The sequence below is a fragment of the Eubalaena glacialis genome, chromosome 7, assembly GCF_028564815.1.
Source record: "Eubalaena glacialis isolate mEubGla1 chromosome 7, mEubGla1.1.hap2.+ XY, whole genome shotgun sequence".
Classification (NCBI taxonomy): domain Eukaryota; kingdom Metazoa; phylum Chordata; class Mammalia; order Artiodactyla; family Balaenidae; genus Eubalaena; species Eubalaena glacialis.
In genome coordinates this window covers 35,665,170-35,679,470 of record NC_083722.1, presented here as the reverse complement: position 1 = coordinate 35,679,470, position 14,301 = coordinate 35,665,170, and the positions used below count along the sequence as shown (strand labels likewise).

The following is a 14,301-nucleotide window of genomic DNA, read 5'->3' as shown; positions in this document are numbered from 1 at the left end:
GGCTAAAGTTAAGGCATAACTTTAAAATAGCAAATGACCAAGGTTTTTAGCTAATAGAGGTCATAGTGAACCAGGGCCAGGAGCCCTCCCTGACCCATTAAAGATGAGGGGACGTAATTGTGAGGATGAGGCCTGGAGTCCTCTAGGGATGCGTCACCTCAGGAAGAAGGTTAGCAGTGAGGCAGGGACAAGTTTCCCCGTGTTTTCCAACAGCATTTATGGATCTACCTTTTTCCTTTTTCATATTCCATTGGTGGGCAGGACCCAGCTCTAGTCTGTACTGCTCCATTTGCTGTTTATTAAACTGTGTATGGAGGAGGAGGATTTTTTAGTGGAGCATGTTAAATCTTTCATTATTACACTCCCTAATTCTTAATCTGCCTTTATTCCTTTCTCTTCAATTATTGTGAGAAGAGCATCACGGATGATCGCATGGGCAAAATGTTGAAGCAATACACAAATGCAAAACATTGTAAACAAAAGAAGATATTCTGAAATTAAAAACTATGTACCGCTCTCTTTAAATAAAAATAATAATTTAAGGGTCCTTAAATCTATATTATATGTGGCACCTAAGCTCAACTTATTTAAGTTAGTCTATTGAAAAGTACTGATGCAGAACTAGTAAAACAACAACAACAAAACTAAGGTCCCAACACAATAACAGATGTCAACACCATGCTTTCACTACCTAATTTTTCTTTCCATTTATCTATCTTGTATTTAAGGTGGTGCATTCCAGAGGGTGAAAATGGGGCAGAAAAGAAGTCACTTGAGGGAGACTTTCTCAGACTACTTCTCCTCCCAGCTTACTGTCCTCACCTATTGTTTGTCATCAGAGACAAGGTAGAACACAGAACCCGGGGAGTGTGGTTTAAAAAGGAAAGTGCCCGTGATCACAGTAAGCTGTTCACTTGGGGAACTGTTCCCACATCACCACCACCACTACCGCGACCACTTAATTCCTTTCACTGCAGTGTCGCTGGATGAGACCTTTGTGACCCTCCATCTCCAATCAGTAACTGGTTGAGGTTAGGGCCCAAGACTGAGTTGGGCCCAAGACTGAGTCAATCCTGGCTCCAGACTATGGTTCCCAGGTAAAATATAGGTGCTCAGTTAGGTCTGAATGTCAGATTAACAACAAATAGTTTTTAGTATAAGTATATCCCCAATATCGTGCTGAGACATACTTATACTACATACCATGGCAGTGTTCCTGGATCTGCCAACAATAGCTGCAAATGCATAGAGCACTTTCTTTTTTTTTTTTTTTTTAAAGTTTTTTTTTTCATGGATTTAATTAATTAATTTATTTATTTATTTTTGGCTGTGTTGGGTCTTCGTTTCTGTGCGAGGGCTTTCTCTAGTTGTGGCAAGCCGGGGCCACTCTTCATCGCGGTGCGCGGGCCTCTCACTATCGCTCTCTTGTTGCGGAGCACAGGCTCCAGACGCGCAGGCTCAGTAGCTGTGGCTCACGGGCCCAGTTGCTCCGTGGCATGTGGGATCTTCCCAGACCAGGGCACGAACCCGTATCCCCTGCATTAGCAGGCAGACTCTCAACCACTGCGCCACCAGGGAAGCCCCATAGAGCACTTTCTATGTTCCATGTATTATTCTAAATTCTTTACAAATATTAATTCACTAAATACATGAAAATACACGGATAGGTAAACATATGCTAATACATGGATGACTGGAGGTTAGGAAGAATGAACTATGTATTTTAAGTTTCAAAAATTATGCAAAAATTCCTATAATTAAGACTTTTGATGAGTTGTCACTGACTAGCTGCAAATCAATTTGTAGAAAATTTAAAAATATAAAACTAAAAAAGACTAGATTTTTGTCCCTGCTCATTAACTAGCTGGAAGACCTTGGGAAAATCTCCTCAATTCTCTGGATCTAGGTTTCCTTCTCCTAACATGAAATTGGGATGAGATTATTTTTAAAGTCATTGCTGCCCCTAAAATTCTATTATATCTTATAATGTGCAAAAAACAGCTTGCAGAGAAATGCTTATTACCTCTGCAATCATTCTGTTGGTGTCTCCTAAGAAAAGCAGATTCAGAGCTTCTTCCTCTGTGGTTGCCTGATGAAGAGACAAGTTCTTCAGGTGGATATTCTGATCAGGGTCCTCCAATACTGTCACTTTCCTAGGGAAATGGGACGCAACAACACAAGGCACTTTGAGAATGAAAAGAACTTCAAGTCTTTCTTACAGGTTTCTTTTTTAAAAGCTGTATGTACGATGTCCTGAATTTATAAAATCCAATAGTACACAAGACACCAGACAGTACTGGATTAGCATCAAACACTGACATTCCCTTGACAGTACTACCAAATAGCTTTGGGGCTGAAAAGTATATTACAAGCTCCTGATTTAAAGCCATCTGTCTTGGTAATCATCAGAACCCCAAAGCATCTTAAAATACATATTCTTATTGAATTAAAAATGCAAATAGTTAACCTTCTACCTATATCAGGAAACTTGGCTATAATTCAGTTTCTTGGTCATAATTCAGTTTCTTACATAGGTAATGCACAAATTTTTCTCCTTCTAATTTTTCCCTTTTGTTCAATTTCATATCATTTTCAATTTACATGACATTTCAAACTGGTTAGCTCATCAATTTAAACATGATGAAAATTGAGGCGTCTGTTATCCCTCTAGGAGTTGTTCCCTTGTCTAGTTTTCTTATCAAGGTGAGTTAAAAATTCTCAAGAAGTCTTGTAATAAAATTTTAGTTTGTAATTATTATTTTTATGTCCATCAGATGTGTTTCTTGACTTTTTTTCTTTTACAACATCACTTTTCCTTCCACTGAATTCTTACAGTAAGAGCTTTAGGTTTGGAATTACATTCATCTATTACAACTGCCTCAGTGGGCATCCTGGTGCCAACACCACTTCCTCCCAGGTGAATTCTAACCCTGTTTTGAGAGTTGGCTTGTCAGTACTCTCCTTAGAGTCCTCTTAGGATTTTCTGCAAATGAACACAATTTGGCTAAACTCCTCACAGTCTTGCTTCAAATGCCTACAGATTCAAGCAATAAAGTTACTAAAGAGAGTTTCCTTCTGCCTCTTGAGTTTTGCCTTCTTGATTTTCTTAAAAATTGTTGAAGAAAGGAAATCTGTAATTCACAAGTGTTGCAAGTGTATCTCCAGATATCTGCACTTGCTTACAGCATTTGGAACTGATGATAATAGATAAAAGTTGGCATCGTTTAGCACTATTTCTCCCTTCAAAGTACAACTAGCAAGTGGACGTGTCACTTGCCTATTGACAAAAACACATTTATAAATCCTTAAAAATGAAGATTTTGCAAAGACCATAATTTTTCAGTCTTCCCTTTTGTAAGGAGGTTATCTGGACTTTCATATGTAATTTGTGGGCACTTAAAATACTAATTGCAGGAAGAAAATGTAGCTCTACCAGCACCTCTGTGACCATTATGTCACTAATAATCTAGCCTGTTGCCAAGTTTTGGACTCCTTTTTGTCTCCTTCAACAATACCACCTAAGATGGAAAAAGATCTCTTCCCTTAATGAAAACAAGTATATTTTATTTATTTTTCAACAAGACTCATAAGTGAGCTTATTAAAAATGCTTGAGTTAAAAAATGCTTAGAAAACATGAAGGCATTTTTAACTGAAATAGATGAATTGTGCTCTAGTTTTAGGAACCCCCTTTATTCCTGAAGCTTTACTTCCACCCTGATCCTTCTGATATGCTCGAGAAGGTTTGCCTAAATTCAATCCCTAGGGACACAGAAGTTAGAATTCTTCCTAAATCCACAGATTCTAGGTCTTAAAGGTAAAAAGAAGTTAAGTAATATTGGAAGGAAGATGAAAGCATGGAATAAGTGATGAGACAGTATATTAGAAGTGAGAAAAGAAGAGAGTTCTGTCTTTTTCAACAGGAGGAAGAAAACAAATTCTCCAACTCTGAGGCAAAGTCACCTGTGGTACATGTTGTAAGACCAAGTCTGATACAAAACCAACCTGTGCAAGTTCAGAAAAGGGAGAGGTGGGGGAGCAGGAAACAATTCAAAGACGAGGATGCTCACACTCACTGGGCACCAAAAGTATGCCAGGGACCTGCACTGTCTTCTGTAATCCAGTTGTAATCCTGGCGGCACACAGGAATAGCCTGCGGAACTTAAAACAACACACCGGTGCCAGGTGTCCTCCTAAGAGGTTCGGATTTGACTGTTCTGGGGCGTGGACTGGGTATCAGAATCTGTAAAGGTTCCAGCTGATTCTAGTGTGCAGCCAAGGTTGAGAGCCATTGACTTTATCTTTAACAACCACACAAGGCGGACATAGGGGGAGGAGGTTTCTGGTTTCTTTATCTTTACTCTCCACCCAGCTCCACCCCAAGCCCAAAGGGGAGAGTTACTCATTTTACTGGTTGGAGCTGAAGTCACTTTGGGCCATATCTACTAATAGGCAAGGTCCCTGTGAATTTTAAAAAGCTTGTCCTTCCATGGGAAGTTTCTTTTCTACTTCCCTGACCATGCAGCTGATGGGTAAACTAAGCCACCCATTAACCACAACAATAACTAAAGCTCAACTGGGGATTATGGATATTCCTAAACATCCATAGGGTTTATATCATTGCTAAATCAAAACAAAATCTAAATGATATATCATACATAATCTCACCATTACTTCACTGAAATGAATGCAGAAAACAAGCAAGTATGGAACTCTGAAAGTGTTCATTTATTAGACAACCTAAATGGGTCACTGATTTAGGATTATATTTACAAAGAATAGTTAGAAGCATAAGGTAGAAAGCGTGAAATGTCATCGGCAGCATTTGGCTAAGCTACTTTTTTCCTTCTAAATCATTCAGAGCCTTTGATCTGCAATGAACCTACCTCAGAACTATTACACCTCTATATTTACTTCCAGGTGCTCGTCCAGCTTTGTCACTTTGATCATAATGCAATTTGCACATGCTTTCAGTTTTTCTGTATAGAACTCTCAGCCATCTTTTGTAACCCTGTAACTCATCACCAGGCATTTCTCTGGCACTTTTCTGATACTGTTTTCCTCACTACTTTCTGATTTCTTGCCCATGGAGGTTTTGAAAAGTAAATAAAAAGACAGGTTGGTGTCCAGTTTAGTTTGACTTCTTTCACGGTTCTCTCCCTGCTTTGGGCTCATCTGTTGGGCACGCTTTAATAAAAAGACTCCACCTCTGGCATCTTTCTGGAATCTTCTTCAGTGCAACTTTCTCCAATCAGGGTCTCTCTTGCCAGTTCTTCTCCTCAGATTCTTTCCTGGTTTCTGCCCAATCCCTTGGGCATGAGGCTTTGGACCTTCCCTTATTGCCCTGCCTGCCCTCATTGAAAATCCCTTTTGCACTTAAGCCTCCCAACCAATTTGTCACTCCCACCCACTCTCATGCCTTTGCTCAGAGAAGTACAGCCTGAGCTGGGTACTACCTCTTGACTAGGTCGACTAATCTGGGAGTGAGAATGCTTTAAACTCTGCTGTTGGTGGAAAGCTTTTCAAAGTTGGAGGAAATAAGAATCATTAGCAAAAGTTTCTCTTCGAGTTGCTTCCTTTCTTGGCCCTTCCCCTCCCCCCGCCACTCCCCACGCCCTCAGCTCTCTAACAAATCAATAGCTATTTCCTGAATCCTCAGTCCACCACTCGATTCTGACTATAATTTTCATAGTTTGAAAGAGGGCTTTATTGGAGTTTCTTAAATAAACATCTTAATTCCAAGATGGAAACCCCCCAAACTATTTATTTGATTCCTTTTTGAAAGGGCCTGTGAATAGTTTTCTCTACAAAATGTTTCTAAAATGTTTAGATTTCAAGCAAAAAGCCACTGATAGCCTTAACTTGGACCCCTAAGTGGAAAAGTTCTGCTAAGTATACTCAGCCTGCTCAATGATGGAGAAGAAGCAAGCTTTGTGTTTTCTCTGTAAACAGAGACTCTTTTCCATTTGGCTAAGTAGTTGGAATTTTTAGGCTTTCTAATTGCCTGGAAGACATATAAAGAGCAATGGCCAAGCTCTTGTTCCCAATAATGGAAGCCATCAATGAAAGAACCCTCCCCACCCTACATCCCATCTCCACAACATTCCAATACCACCAACTTGCTGAACAGGGACTTTCCAGGAGTTACTACAGTGAATTTGGTTTCTCATTTTCATGTTATAGACAAATATTGCTATGGTGATTTCTATTATCTTCTTCTACTTGCAAGTGCCCCATGTGATGGTGCAGGCCAGGCACTGAACAACGGCACCATGTACAAGATGGTGCAATTCACATGAGTAGATTTATTATGACTTATGTCTGTCAGGGGGCAGTAAAGTGTCTTCCAACAAAACCAGCATATTACAACAATATTTCAACAGGTGGCAGGGTTGCCTTTTAATAATCACATGAAGGTACCATACAGATGAGAGGTAGCTCAGTCTAGTTACCTTGACTTAGAACAATATCAGTAGCAGGCAGCCCTCACGAAAATGGGAGGGTGTCCATCAGGCTCTTCTAAATAACTGAATAATCTCACATATTGTAAACACAGCTGCACCATTCATTTCAATAAAGAGAATATTACCTAGTTCATCGTTTTCCAACTTCCTTTTTTCCCCCACCCCAACACATTTTCAGAAACTCTCTACAGGGAAGATTTCGGGGAAGATGTAAATTTTTAGAAGTATGTAAGGGGAGCCCTCCTTCTTTAGATTGATTAAAAATCTAAAAGATTTCTTCTGTTATAAAATATAAATAGTTGAAACATATCACTTAAGAAAGTTTTATGAACCTGCAATAAATTTTTGTGTTGGTCTTAACCTAGACAGAATGGGCTAAAAGTAATGGATACTTTTTCTCAAGATCACTACTGAGATATTTTGAAAACTCTTTCTAGTAACTTGAAAAAGATATCTTTTCTTTCTTGTTTTATCTAATATTATATCTTCTTACTGATAATGAAAAATATAGCCAATCACATGACACTTTAGATTGAGTTATTTCATTTAACCTACTAAAAACACCAGGTTCTCTACTAAATATTTAAAGAAGAGATTATACCACTTATCTACAATCTCATTCAGGAGAGAGAAGCAGAGGAAATACTTCCTAACTCATTCTGTGAGGTCAGCATTACCCTTATACCAAAACCAAAGACATAACGAGAAAAGAAAACTCTAGACTATATCTCTCATGAACATAGATGCAAAAATCCTCAGTAAAGTATTAGCAGATCAAATCCAACAATGTAGAAAAAGAATTATATACCATGACCAAGTGGGATTATCTCAGGTATACAAGGCTGGTTCAACATTCAAACATCAGTCAATATAATCCATCACATCAACAGACTGAAAAAGAAAAATCACATGATCATATTAATAGATGCTGAACAAGCATTTGACAAAAACCAATACCAATTCATGATAAAAACTCTCAGTAAACTAGGAATACAGGGGATCTTTCTCAACTTGATAAAGACTATCTACAAAAACCCTACAGCTAACATGATAGCTAATGGTGAGAAACTCAAAGCTTTCTTAGTAAGATCAGATACAAGGTAAGGACATCCCCTCTCACCGCTCCTTTTCAACATTATACTGGAAGTCCTTGTTAATGCAGTAATGCAAGAAAAGAAATAAAAGGTATACAGATTGGGAAAAAAGACATAAAGATGTCTTTGTTCACAGATGACATGACGATCTATGCAGAAAACCTGAAAGAACTGACAAAAAACTCCTGGAACTAATAGGTGATTAGAGTAACACTGCAGGATACAAAGTTAATATACAGAAGTCAACTGCTTTTTTGTATACTAGCAATGAACAAGTGGAATTTGAAATTAAAAACACAAAACCATTTACCTTAGCACCTAAAAATGAAATATTTAGATATAAGTCTAACAAAATATGCACAATATCTATATGAGAAACTACAAAACTTTGACGAAACAAATCAAAGAACTAAATAAATGGTGAGATATTCCATGTTCATGGAGAGGAAGACTCAATATTGTCCAGATGTCAGTTCTTCCCAACTTGATCTATAAATACAACGTAATCCCAATCAAAATCCCAGAACATTATTTTGTGGATATTGACAAAATGATTCTAATGTTTATATGGAGAGGCAAAAGACCCAGAAGAGCAAAAACAAAATTGAAGGAAAAGAACAAAGTAGGAGGACCAACACTACCCAACTTCAAGACTTACTATAAACCCACAGCAATCAAGACAGTGTGGTACTGATGAAAGCATAGATAAATTGATCAGTGGAATGGAACACAGAGTCCAGAAATAGACTCACATAACTATAGTCAGCTGATCTTTCACAAAGAAACCAAAGCAATACAATGGAGCAAAGACAGTCTCTTCAACAAATGGTTCTAGAACAACTGGACATCCACATGCAAAAAAAAAAAAAGAATCTAGACACAGACCTTGCACCACTCATAAAAATTAACTCAAAACGGATCACAGACCTAAATGTAAAATGCAAAACTATAAAACTCCTAGAATATAACATAGGAGAAAACCTAGATGGCCCTGGGTGTGGTGATGCCTTTTTGGATATGACATCAAAGACATGATCCATGAAGGAAATAATTGATAAGCTGGACTTCATTAAAATTAATAGACAATGTCTAAAGAATTAGAAGTTAAGCCACAGACTGGGAGAAAACATTTGCAAAAGACACATCTGGTAAAGGACTGTTATCTAAAATATACAAAGAACTCTTAAAGCTCAACAATAAGAAAACAAACAACCCAATTAAAAACTGGGCCAAAAACCTTAACAGGATCTCAAAGAAGATATACAGATGGTAAATAAGCATACAAAAAGATGATCCATGTCATATGTCATCAGGAAAATGGAAATTAAAACAATAATGAGATACCCCTACACACTTATTAGAATGGCCAAAATTTGGAACATTGACAACATCAAATGCTGGGATGTGGAGGAACAAGAACTCTCATTCATTGCTGGTGGGAATGCAAAAATGGTACAGTCACTACAGTTTGGTAGTTTCTCACAAAACTAAATATATTCCTCCCATATCATCTAGCATTCATGGTCCTTGGTATTTACCCAAAGAGGCTGAAAACTTATGTTCACACAAAAACCTACACACAGATATTTATAGAGGCTTTATTCATAACTGCCAAAAACTTGGAAGCAACCAAGATGCCCTTCAGTACGTGAATGGATAGATAAACTTTGGTACATACAGACAGTGGAATATTATTTAGTGCTAAAAAGAAATAAACTATCAAGCCATGAAAAAACATGAAGGAGGCTTAAATGCATATTACTAAGTGAAAGAAGCCAGTCTGAAGGAGCTACATACTGTATGATTCCAACTATATGACATTCTGGAAAAGGCAAAACTATGGAGATAATAAAAAGATCAGTGGTCACCAGGGGTGGAGGTAGGGGTAGTGATGACTAGGCAGAATACAGAGGATTTTTAAGTCAGTGAAAATACTCTGTATACTATCATGATGAATATAAGTCGTTATACATTTGTCCAAACCTATGGAATGTACAACACCAAGAGTGAAACCTATGGTAAACTATGGACTTTGGGTGATTTTGATGTGTCAATGTACATTCATTCTTCGTAACAAACGTGTCATTTTGGTGAGTGATGTTGATAATGGGAAAGGTTATGCATGTGTGGGGGTAGGGAGTATATGGGAAATCTCTGTACCTTCCTCTCAATTTTGTTGTGAACCTAAAACTAAATACTTCATGAAAAAAAAAAAAACAGGTCCAAACTGAAAGCTGTAAAATATTCTTCTTTTTAAATTGAAGTATAGTTGATTTACAAGAGTATATAGTTTCAGGTGTACAAAATAGTAATTCATTATCTTTATAGTTATACTCCATTTAAAGTTATTATAAAATATTGGCTATATTCCCCGTGCTGTACAATATATGCTTGTACCTTATTTATTTTGTATGTAGTAGTTTGTACCTCTTAATCCTCAAAGGTGCAAAATATTCTGAGTGCTTGTTGTGATGAATTCTTGTCTTCTTTTCCACATTAACTTCTTTCTTTTCAATTGGTAAATATCCTCTACTAAATATTACCATTATAATTTCTTTTTTTTATGTTTTTAATTTTTTTTTTCTTATTAGTCATCAATTTTATACACATCAGTGTATATATGTCAATCCCAGTCTCCCAATTCATCACACCACAACCCTCACCTCCCGCCGCTTTCCCCCCTTGGTGTGCACACGTTTGTTCTCTACATCTGTGTCTCAATTTCTGCTGTGCAAACCGGTTCATCTGTACCATTTTCTAGGATCTACATATATGCGTTAATATACGATATTTCTTTTTCTCTTTCTGACTTACTTCACTCTGTATGACAGTCTCTAGATGCATCCACATCTCTACAAATGACCCAATTTCGTTCCTTTTTATGGCTGAGTAATATTCCATTGTATATATGTACCACATCTTCTTTATCCGTCTGTCAATGGGAATTTAGGTTGCTTCCATGACCTGGCTATTGTAAATAGTGCTGCAATGAACATTGGGGTACATGTGTCTTTTTGAATTATGATTTTCTCTGGGTATATGCCCAGTAGTGGGATTGCTGCATCATATGGTAATACTATTTTTAGTTCTTTAAGGAACCTCCATACTGTTCTCCATAGTGGCTGTATCAATTTACATTCCCACCAACAGTGTAAGAGGGTTCCCCTTTCTCCACACCTTCTCCAGCATTTATTGTTTGTAGATTTTCTGATGATGGCAATTCTGACTGGTGTGAGGTGATACCTCACTGTAGTTTTGATTTGCATTTCTGTAATGATTAGTGATGTTGAGCATCCTTTCATGTGTTTGTTGGCAATCTGTATGTCTTCTTTGGAGAAATGTCTATTTAGGTCTTCTGCCCATTTTTGGATTGGGTTGTTTGTTTTTTTGATATTGAGCTGCATGAGCTGCTTGCATATTTTGGAGATTAATGCTTTGTCCGATGATTCATTTGCAAATATTTTCTCCCATTCTGAGGGTTCTCTTTTCGTCTTGTTTATGGTTTCCTTTGCTGTGCAAAAGCTTTTAAGTTTCATTAGGTCCCATTTGTTTATTTTTGTTTTTATTTCCATTACTCTAGGAGGTGGGTCAAAAAGGATCTTGCTGTGATTTATGTCATAGAGTGTTCTGCCTATGTTTTCCTCTAAGAGTTTGCTGGTGTCTGGCCTTACATTTAGGTCTTTAATCCATTTTGAGTTTATTTTTGTGTATGGTGTTAGGAAGTGTTCTAATTTCAGTCTTTTACATGTAGCTGTCCAGTTTTCCCAGCACCACTTATTGAAGAGACTGTCTTTTCTCCATTGTATACCACTGCCTCCTTTGTCATAGATTAGTTGACCATAGGTGCGTGGGTTTATCTCTGGGCTTTCTATCCTGTTCCATTGATCTATATTTCTGTTTTTGTGCCAGTACCATATTGTCTTGATTACTGTAGCTTTGTAGTATAGTCTGAAGTGAGGGAGTCTGATTCCTCCCGCTCTGTTTTTTTCACTCAAGACTGCTTTGGCTATTCGGTGTCTTCTGTGTCTCCATACAAATTTTAAGATTTTTTGTTCTAGTTCTATAAACAATGCCATTGGTAGTTTGATAGGGATTGCATTGAATCTGTAGATTGCTTTGGGTAGTATAGTCCTTTTTACAATATTGATTCTTCCAATCCAAGAACGTGGTATATCTCTCCATCTGTTTGTATCGTCTTTAATTTCATTCATCAGTGTCTTATACTATTCTGCATACAGGTCTTTTGTCTCCTTAGGTAGGTTTATTCCTAGGTATTTTATTCTTTTTGTTGCAATGGTAAATGGAAGTGTTTCTTTTTTTTTTTTTTTTTGTATTTTACTGGATGTAAATTAAACCTCAATAAGCCTGACTTTTTTTTTTTTTAATATTCCTGCATTTTATTTATTTATTTATTTTTGGCTGTGTTGGGTCTTCGTTTCCGTGCAAGGGCCCTCCCCAGTTGCGGCGAGCGGGGGCCACTCTTCATCGCGGTGCGCGGGCCTCCCACCTCTGCGGCCTCCCCTGTTGCGGAGCACAGGCTCCAGTCACGCAGGCTCAGCAGTCGTGGCCCACGGGCCCAGCTGCTCCGCGGCACGTGGAATCCTCCCAGACCAGGGCTCGAACCCGCGTCCCCTGCATTGGCAGGCAGACTCTCAACCACTGCGCCACCAGGGAAGCCCGGAAGTGTTTCTTTAATTTCTCTTTCAGATTTTTCATCATTAGTGTATAGGAATGCAAGAGATTTCTGTGCATTAATTTTGTATCCTCCAACTTTACCAAATTCATTGATTAGCTCTAGTTTTCTGGTGGCATCTTTAGGATTCTCTATGTATAGTATCATGTCATCTGCAAACACTGACAGTTTTACTTCTTCTTTTCCAATTTGGATTCCTTTTATTTCTTTTTCTTCTCTGATTGCCATGGCTAGGACTTCCAAAACTATGTTGAATAATAGTGGTGAGAGCGGACATCCTTGTCTTGTACCTGATCTTAGAGGAAATGCTTTCAGTTTTTCACCATTGAGAATGATGTTTGCTCTGGGTTTGTTGTATATGGCCTTTATTATGTTGAAGTAGGTTCCCTCTATGCCCACTTTCTGGAGAGTTTTTATCATAAATGGGTGTTGAATTTTGTCAAAAGCTTTTTCTGCATCTATTGAGATGATCATATGATTTTTATTCTTCAATTTGTTAATATGGTGTATCACATTGATTGATTTGCATATATTGAAGAATCCTTGCATCTCTGGGATAAATCCCACTTGATCATGGTGTATGATCCTTGTAATGTGTTGTTGGATTCTGTTTGCTAGTATTTTGTTGAGGGTTTTTGCATCTATATTCATCAGTGATATTGGTCTGTAATTTTCTTTTTTTGTAGTATCTTTGTCTGGTTTTGGTATCAGGGTGATGGTGGCCTCATAGAATGAGTTTGGGAATGTTCCTTCCTCTGCAATATTTTGGAAGAGTTTGAGAAGGATGGGTGTTAGCTCTTCTCTAAATGTTTGACAGAATTCACCTGTGAAGCCATCTGGTCCTGGAATATTGTTTGTTGGAGGATTTTTAATCACAGTTTCAATTTCAGTGCTTGTGATTGGTCTGTTCATATTTTCTATTTCTTCCTGGTTCAGTCTTGGAAGGTTATACTTTTCTAAGAATTTGTCCATATCTTCCAGGTTGTCCATTTTATTGGCATAGAGTTGCTTGTAGAAGTCTCTTAGGATGTTTTGTATTTCTGCCGTGTCTGTTGTAAGTTCTCCTTTTTCATTTGTAATTTTATTGATTTGAGTCCTCTCCCTCTTTTTCTTGATGAGTCTGGCTAATGGTTTATCAATTTTGTTTATCTTCTCAAGAAACCAGCTTTTAGTTTTATTGATCTTTGCTGTTCTTTTCTTTGTTTCCATTTCATTTATTTCTGCTCTGATCTTTATGATTTCCTTCCTTCTGCTAACTTTGGGTTTTGTTTGTTCTTCTTTCCCTAGTTCCTTTAGGTGTAACGTTAGATTGTTTCTTTGAGATTTTTCTTGTTTCTTGAGGTAGGTTTGTATAGCCATAAACTTCCCTCTTAGAACTGCTTTTGCTGCATCCCATAGGTTTTGGATCGTCGTGTTTTCATTGTCATTTGTCTCTAGGTATTTTTTGATTTCCTCTGATTTCTTCAGTGATCTCTTGGTTATTTAGTAACGTATTGTTTAGCCTCCATGTGCTTGTGTTTTTTACGTTTTTTCCCCTGTAATTGATTTCTAATCTCATAGCGTTGTGGTCAGAAAAGATGCTTGATATGATTTCAATTTTCTTAAACTTACTAAGGCTTTATTTGTGACCCAAGATATGATCTATGCTGGAAAATGTTCTGTGCGCACTTGAGAAGAAAGTGTAATCTGCTGTTTTTGGATGGAATGTCCTATCAATATCAATTAAATCTAGCTGGTCTATTGTGTCATTTAAAGCTTGTGTTTCCTTATTAAGTTTGTGTTTGGATGATCTGTCCATTGGTGTAAGTGAGGTGTTAAAGTCCCCCACTATTATTGTGTTCCTGTCGATCTCCTCTTTTATAGCTGTTAGCAGTTGCCTTATGTATTGAGGTGTTCCTATGTTGGGTGCATATATATTTATAATTGTTATATCTTCTTCTTGGATTGATCCCTTGATCATTACATAGTGTCCTTCTTTGTCTCTTGTAACATTCTTTATTTTAAAGTTTATTTTATCTGATATGAGTATTGCTACTCCAGGTTTCTTTTGAT

General features: G+C 37.5%; 1 protein-coding gene across 1 annotated transcript in view; it reads right to left on the bottom strand.

Annotated features, from left to right (window-relative positions):
* Positions 1-14,301, bottom strand: part of KIF6 (kinesin family member 6) — a 395,266-nt gene that overhangs the window by 270,229 nt on the left and 110,736 nt on the right. Inside the window, exon 6 of the mRNA XM_061197444.1 lies at positions 2,024-2,153. Within this exon, the coding sequence (XP_061053427.1) occupies positions 2,024-2,153 (130 nt within the window). The remainder of the gene's footprint in view (positions 1-2,023; positions 2,154-14,301) is intronic.